Source organism: Eutrema salsugineum, unplaced genomic scaffold, assembly GCF_000478725.1.
Source record: "Eutrema salsugineum unplaced genomic scaffold, Eutsalg1_0 scaffold_9, whole genome shotgun sequence".
NCBI classification, from domain to species: Eukaryota; Viridiplantae; Streptophyta; class Magnoliopsida; order Brassicales; family Brassicaceae; genus Eutrema; species Eutrema salsugineum.
Window position 1 is genome coordinate 12,353,467 of NW_006256342.1, and position 7,898 is coordinate 12,361,364.

General features: G+C 34.1%; 1 protein-coding gene across 1 annotated transcript; it reads right to left on the reverse strand.

The window, feature by feature from the left end:
• Nucleotides 1-182: 182 nt before the first annotated feature.
• On the reverse strand, nucleotides 183-3,142 carry LOC18009450 (tocopherol O-methyltransferase, chloroplastic). Its single transcript, XM_006391517.2, has 6 exons — nucleotides 2,713-3,142; nucleotides 1,825-1,994; nucleotides 1,562-1,666; nucleotides 802-1,005; nucleotides 611-713; nucleotides 183-524 (listed from the first exon to the last, which is right to left on the reverse strand). Exons 1-6 carry the CDS (start codon nucleotides 3,065-3,067, stop codon nucleotides 421-423), a joined length of 1,041 nt encoding a protein of 346 aa, XP_006391579.1. The 5' UTR covers nucleotides 3,068-3,142; the 3' UTR covers nucleotides 183-420.
• Nucleotides 3,143-7,898: the final 4,756 nt, after the last annotated feature.

Genomic DNA, 7,898 nt, shown 5'->3' on the forward strand with positions numbered 1-7,898 from the left:
CCATATTCTTATAATTATATATATATATATATATAATAACACAAATATATTTTTTTAAATATTATGTTAAACAAAACCCGCGTGTATTCGCAGATACAAGTCTAGTGGATTTAAAAGGAGCCGATAGACCCACTTTGGCTTTCTCCATGACCCATGTGTATATGATCTCTCTCTTATATGACTTTCTTAGTTTCTTTTTTTAAAATCACTCATATTATTGTTTAGGGCCATTAGACAAGAGTGAAATTATACTATTTTACCAACAACAAAAAAGAGTGAAATTATACTTATCTAAAATAAACAACGGAACCTAAAATAAACAGTGACTTTAGTCCTTAAGGCATCTTATGCATCCACATGTGCCGCTTATATATTCAATCTCCTTCTATAGCAGTAGGCAACGTATTGCTCAGCTTAATTCTAGAGGGGCTTCTGGCAAGTGATAATGCCAAACTTAATGATACCTTTCTTGTATCCTTTGATCATCAACGGCATTGTCAACGCTCCTTTTATACTCTTCATACCTGTGTGTTTCCAACTTCCACAAGTCTTAGCTCTTATATTAAACACTTAGAATCATGAATGTAAACAACATTGAGGGAAAACATACCACTACGAAGCAGCGACACAAGGCCCTTCCACGTTAACGCGGTTTGGATAACCGCCGGCCAGAAAGGAGCTACGTTCTCTGACCAATCTGCACACTTAATATCCTACAAAATACACAGATATTTGAGACACTAATTAGCTAACTCCAAGAACATGGTTTTGACACGAAATTAGGGTGAGAAATATAGTAACCTGGATAGAGTGGGATTGAAGCAATTTGACATAATCAGAAGTAGAGCACCAGGCCGGGAGATAAAATGTCTTGCAGATTTTGTTCAAGAGGTCTTGCTCCCATGGCTGCAAAGCTTCTTCCCCTTCGGATAGATTTCTGTGGCACCATGTGACTATTATTATTTTTCCTCCTGGAGCTGCCACACGTACCAATTCATTCACGAACTACACACATTTCGCACACACAACAAATCATTAGATACCTTATAATTCTACTTCCGCTATAAATTTATGAGCTGTCAAGTTCTTTCTGTCGAAATTCCATTGAAAAATCGCAGAAAACTACCTATAGTTATGCTAACACCCGCATTCAAAACATTCCTAATAAACTTTACAAATAATGCCTTCTTCAAATTCTTCTTAATATTTAGGAAGCTCATAAATTATTCATAAACTGTTTAGACAAAAAGCAACATGACATAACAATTTCAAACGATAATTTCCGAATATTTTTTTCTTTTTATGTCATTTTTTAGTCAACAGAATTTTTTTTGATATATATTGGTTAGTAATAAAGTTTGAAACTTAAATAGTAAAAAAAGATTCCTAAAAAGGGATATGACATAAAATTATTAGATGACTTTGACTCTCTCATAATTTTGTTCTCGTATATTAAAAGATAATGAAAAAAAAATAGATAAGATATAATCTACGAAATCTAGTATAAAGATTGTGGTAAATTTCACTGATAATTAAACGTTTATACTACTGAGAGTATTACCTTAGCCTTGTCAGGCATATGCTCACCGCTCTCCATTGACCACACCAGATCAAATCTCCCATCTTCAAATGGCTGCTCCAACGCATCTGCAACTTGGAAGGAAACCTGTGCCAGTGTCGTCGCAGTTAGAAGGGATATTACTTAGCTATTTTTCATATTAGTTAGCCATTTTACACATTCCTAGCTCCGAAGGCTACCTTATGATTCATACGATTCGGAAGTCCACCCATCGGAAAAAACGGTTGAAAGGTACAAGAAAATACCTTATGAGAGAGCGATTGAGCAGCGGCGAGATCATTGGCTCTCTTGGCCTGAAAGGGGCTGAGAGTGATGCCAATACATTCTGCTCCAAATTTAGAGGCAAGATACCTTGAGCTTCCTCCAATCCCACACCCAACATCCACTACTCTCTTTATCTTTTTCTCTTCTTCATCTTCAATTTTTTCAATCACAATCATTTAATGAAACCAACTCAAAATATATGTTCACCGGATCCACATAATTTATTCAGTTTAGGTTTTTATTTAGAAAATAAGAAGTTGGGAAAAATGGCCAAAAAGTTTATATTCACCTACAAGTCCCAAGAAAAATAGATCATAACACAGTATATTACTGTATATAACTGTAAACTATATACAGTAGTTTTGAGTTTACAACTATGTATGTTATAAAGTTTACAAGCATGTCTTGTTTCATATGCAAAATAAAAAACAATATAGACTTTACATGATAACAATATAAAAAATAAAAAAATTGTTCATAGAGGTTAGTAATAAAAAGTAACAAGTAACATGAAACATGGCTAATAACAAGTAACACGTAACAACAATCTGACATGGCTGCTGCTTTACATAATATTATTAGTTTTTTCTTATCGTAAGCGTACTGTTATCCAAAAAATTTATACTTTCTGTAAATGTATAAATCTGTATAAACTTATATGGTTTCAGATCTTTTAATCGGCACAAAGCGAAAATAATGGATATTTTTGCCAGTCCTACTTTCACCGATAAATATTAATATAGAAAATACAAATTTTCAAAGATTTTGAAGAAGGATTTGTCTGAATTTGTTTGTAGAAACTTATTACGATTTTTCGTTCAAATTTTTTTTATTACCAATCATCAAAAGGAGGGTGTTAAGAAACGGACCCGTAACGCCGGCAAAACGGAGAGACTCTTCAATCATTCGGATCTGAGCTTCCCGGTGACCGGAATCAGAGAGTTGAACGGAGGAATCAGGGTCGTAAAACCCATGATGCATATGATCTCCCCATATCTCCTCCCACAATCCGGAGGTCTCGTTGTAGAATTCCGCTATTCCTTGTCGCAACTTCTCAACGGAGGTAGCAGAAGCCGTCACAGCTACGTTCCCACGCGCCGCCGTCATCGTCATAGAAGCTGAGGATGGTCGTAGGGTACGAAGGAGAAGCGACGGTGACTGAAAAGAAGAGACTTTGCGATGGGGAAGGCATGTGAGAGAGGAGGGTGAGAGTGTCGCTTTCATTTATAATGGAGGTTGGAGAAACAAGAAATGTGACAATGTTTCATTTTTTATTTTATTATTGCTATTGGTAGAGTTTCAATCTTTTTTTTGATAGAACCTTCATGGCACTGTTAATCAGTTTTGAGCCACACATTTGATGATACAATATGTATGGGTGCGATCATGTATATTTCACTTGTTTTTTTTTTTTTTTGTTCTTTTTCAATTTGAGTAAATTATGTAAATAATAGAATTTTGGAAAAGTTATATAAATACTAAATAGATCAAACCAATTAACTAGTACTGTACGAATATTTTTCTTATTTCGATTTTATATTTCATTTAAATTTTACGATTTTTATACTTTTTATTAATATATTAAATTTATTAATAAAAATATTATTTACCCTAAATGTTAAAAAATATGAATGAAGCTTCAAAATTCAAAAGTGTGTCTTTTTTTGCTGAAAGCTTATAAAAAAATATAGTAAAAACAGAATAACTGTGTGTGGTAAAATACTGTTTTTCATACGAGTTACGTGTTATCACGATTTTTTGCAGGTACGATTTTCCTGGATCAAACTAGGTTTTATTTTGGCATACGTTCCAAATACCCAAGGCTTGGCTTTAACACCATGTCTTGGATACTACAGACTAAAGAGACCCCTAAAAGCCATCAGTTCCTGAATTTTTTGTATCTAATAATGTAGGTTGTGCTGTCAGAAATAAAGGACAAAAACTGAGTGGTCAGGAATAGATAACATCTTTTTTCTATTTCGATCAAAGAATTAACGTAAGAGAAAGATAATCAACATAGACACCCAGAACAAGGAGCATGAAGAGCAAGATTATACTGAAAGCCCAATCCCCAATATCAGGGGCCTTAGGCCAGTTATAAGGTTCATTTAAGCGAAACTAACTACCTTGACACTTGAATTTTTTTTTCCATTTGACAATCAGAATATGGACACATGTCTTAGACAAAACCTATGCCTCTGTAAACCTACGAACCACACATTACTTTTTGTAATATATGATAGGTGAAACTAACAGCACATGGAGCATTCGGAAGAACGACAACATGACGGAAGACTATACCACGTCCGAATCGCTGCACTAGAACCATACACTAAGGGAGATGGAGAGACACTAAGGTTCTGTCTCATAGCATACAGATGGGGTCAAGAAAAGTAGGTATGAAAATCAGGTAGAAACCTACTTGACACCAGACTCGAACCCAAACTCGTCAACCTGACAACATAGGATCCGAACAGGTATACTAATCTAGGTCAAGTAAAACTCTATAAATACACCATTCTCTCCAACAAAAAGGGGTTTGCTTCCTGACTCTCATATTATTATATAGATAACCGTGAGATTAAGAGGTTGAAAATATAGATCTTCTAAACACTTCATGTTTATTCTTTCCTAGATCAAATCTTATTTCCAGCCACTCATTGGGCATTTCTATGGTGGTTCTTAGACCGCAAGGACCTTCCATTTAAAGGTTTATTTCACTTTATCTCATTTAAAAAAATTGCCTTAAAAGGCCTACATCTTAAGGACCCGACTAGCCTACTTCTCTTATTAGTTTTTCGAACACTTATTCTTCTCTCCGACATATATATTACTATGTGGTCTTTTTCGTTAAATTTTATGACTTGAACGTCAAAGTATCTTAAAAAATTATCCATTCATCGTGTTTTTCTATCTTTCAAATCTTTTTTTTTTATTTGTAGAAGACTTACTTCATAGAAAATAAAAATTTCCTTAAACTCCATAATAATATATACCGTTTCTTATTTTGTGTTGAACTACAAAAATGACCACCATTTCTGCATCACATTCCCTAATTTTTTCTAATTGATCACATAAATTCAAAATAGCATTAACGTTTGAAATCCAAAATTAGAAACTCTAATTTACAGTTAACAAATTAAAATGTTACAAAAAGAAAATCACTAGTTTATTTTTTTCCACTAGTTCCATAATTACGAAATGAAGAAGATTATCCAAACTCATTCTTTAAGCAGTCGCATTTAGTTTGCATTGATAATTTTTAGGGAGAATTGGTTTTATAATGAAAATTAAATTACAATTTGTCCCCTTAATGTTTTCTAAAAAATATTTGTCCTTCTAATATTTAATTTAAATTTAATTCAATTATACCCTTTAATTTCGTATTAATAAATTAATTTATTTTTAAAAATGTTTTAAGAATAAAAAAAAGGAAAAATAACCCATCTTCTTCACCTTCACCGTGAGTCTCCATCTCCTCCAAGTCACCTGCAAACTGTAAGTAAAACATATTTCTTCTTCTTCTTCCTCTGTCTGGGTCGAATTTCTTCTTCTCCTCCATTCAAACCCTTGATTCTAGGGTTTACAATTTCTCAATTGATTTGGGGGTTTTGTTTCTGGGTTTGAGTTTTCATTCAAGTGTATTCTCATTCAATTGTTTTTGAGTTTTTGGTCATAGGCACATGTATTCTCATTCAATTGTTTTTGAATTTTGGCTCATATCCACATGACCGATTCTGGGTTTTATAATTTGGTGATTCTGGGTTTGCTAATTTCGATTCTGGGTTTGCTATTTTTTGTTTACTTCAGTATCAGTGGCGCTTGCATTACGATCCACCCACAAATCCTGCAGCTCCTGCTCGTATTCCTGGTGCTTAGCTTCGGTGAGTTCTCCTTTGAAATCCATCGACTCTCTTCTATTTTTGTTATCTTCTTCATCGCATGTCTTCTTCATCACAAATCCTGCAGAACTTATTAGGCTCTTTATTAAACGGTTTTATCTGCTTTTGTTTAAGCTCTTTACTAATTAGTTTATGAATTGGTCTAAGCTGCAACTGACCTACTGGCTATACTGATTGGAATAACTTACCATGGAAGTTAGGTGACCAGATTGGTCATTTTGTTACATCTGAATTTTGAAGTCGCTTGTGTGATTTCAGGCCAGAGCTCTCATCACAAGGCTCACCGAGGAAAAGAACTCTGGTGTTCAACTGAATAACAAACTTCAGCAAGAATTGGTAAGAAGCTTTTTCATCTGATCCTTATATTTTTGAACTATTTCTCTCTATAATTTTCACATGCACTTTCTTAGCTAGTAGTTTCCCTGGTATCTGAGAAGCAGCCATTTTCTTGGTTTTTTTTTTAACTAGTACGAAGATTTTAGCTCATCATTTTCGGTGGCCTTTAATTATGTATGTTTTATTGGTATCTGAGAAGCAGCCATTCCTCTTTATTGCCATTTTGTGTAGTTCGTAATGTGGAGATCACTTTGAGTATTATATTTTTGTCAATTAGATACCTCACCATCATCTGTATCATCATTTCCTCCCTACAGTGTCTATGCCATTTTGTGTAGTTCGTAATTGCCATTTTACGTTTTGTTCATTATTTTTGTTTTAGTTAACTTATTTTGCTTGATTTTAGTTAAGTTTTTAAACGGAACCTGCTTTCTAGGTTCACTATTAGATACTGCTGGTTTAGATATGTGCAATTACCTTCGTGTGTTGTTTTTTTTTTCCTTCTAAGTTGAATTCGTTTATATGTGCGTGGGTCAAAATCAGAGATCAAGTATTTTTTTAGTTATTTGTCGTGATGAAGTTGAAGCCAAATTTTTTGCCATGTCTTTTTTTGTTTTTATTCGTAGGTATGGACGAGGAACTTCCGAAACTGCTTTTCGAGCCTGGTTTTGTGAATGATATTGACAAGATCAACAATCGATGCATTCTTAACACAATGGACCCCGATAAGAAAGCACTTTCAGACGAATACAAAAAAGTTATGCTAGACCCTGTCTTTGGACCTGTTTTGTCGATTATCGAGAACGACATGGGATATTCAGGGCGACTAATCCATAGCTTTCTGTATAAGGAGCTCATCACCGACAAGAAACACGAGCTATGGTTCGTGTTTGCGGGGAGACCTCTTCGATTTTCTCTGCAAGAATTTCATGCGATTACTGGACTGAACACGGAAGACGATAAGACTTGTGATTTCAGTGATTGGGTTGATGATGGCGGGTTCTGGAGTAAGTTGTTGAGAAGCAAACGTGGAATTACTTTGTCTAACATAGAAACTAAGTATCTTGGAACACAAAGTTTTCTCGTAAAAGAAAAAATATTCTACAGGAACTTTTTAAATTAGAAATTTAAAAATAAGAAAGTCGTTTTTTTGGGGTTTAGGAACCCAGTAAATGCATTTTTTTGGGTTAGAAAGAAAAAAAAAAAACTGGAACTACGTCCGGGGGGAATTGAACCAGGGTCTAAGAGAAGGAATGAGCACAAGGGGAACCAGTAGAGCTATTGTAATAAATCAATAATTGTATACAAGCAATATGTTATAACTATGTAAAATCGTTTTTATTTAAAAAAAATGGAACTCCGTCCAACGGGTACCGAATCCAGGTATGAGAGAACGAATGAGCATAGGGGGAACCAGTAGAGCCATTGTAATAAATCAAGAATTGTTTCCTTGCAATATTATTTAACTATGTAAAGTCGTTTTTATTTAAAAAAAACTGGAACTCCGTCCAGGGGGTATTAACGAATGAGCATAGGGGTAACCAGTAGAGCTATTGTAATAAATCGAAAATTGTTTCCTTCCAATATCTTTTAATGTGTTTATTTTTTTTTTCTTAAAAAATCTCTGAAATCCCATACGACTTGTTAACCCTGAAATTCCTTACATATCGTACAAAGCATCTCTAAACTAAGTTAAACCTTCAGTTTGGCACTTAAACTTGAAAATCAGTACAGAATTTGTCTTTCATAAAGTGAAAATAAATAAGAAAACCGAATAAGCAAAACGAATAACAATAAAAAAAGAGATAGAGAAGAGC

Bases quoted from the DNA above. Each gene is read 5' to 3' on its own strand.
- LOC18009450 (XM_006391517.2), bottom strand. From the start codon at position 3,067: ATGAAAGCGACACTCTCACCCTCCTCTCTCACATGCCTTCCCCATCGC. The intron at 1,667-1,824 runs GTATTTTCTTGT...ACACTGGCACAG, and splicing joins CTCAATCGCTCTCTCATAAG to GTTTCCTTCCAAGTTGCAGA. The intron at 714-801 runs GTTACTATATTT...TGTATTTTGTAG, and splicing joins TTCAATCCCACTCTATCCAG to GATATTAAGTGTGCAGATTG.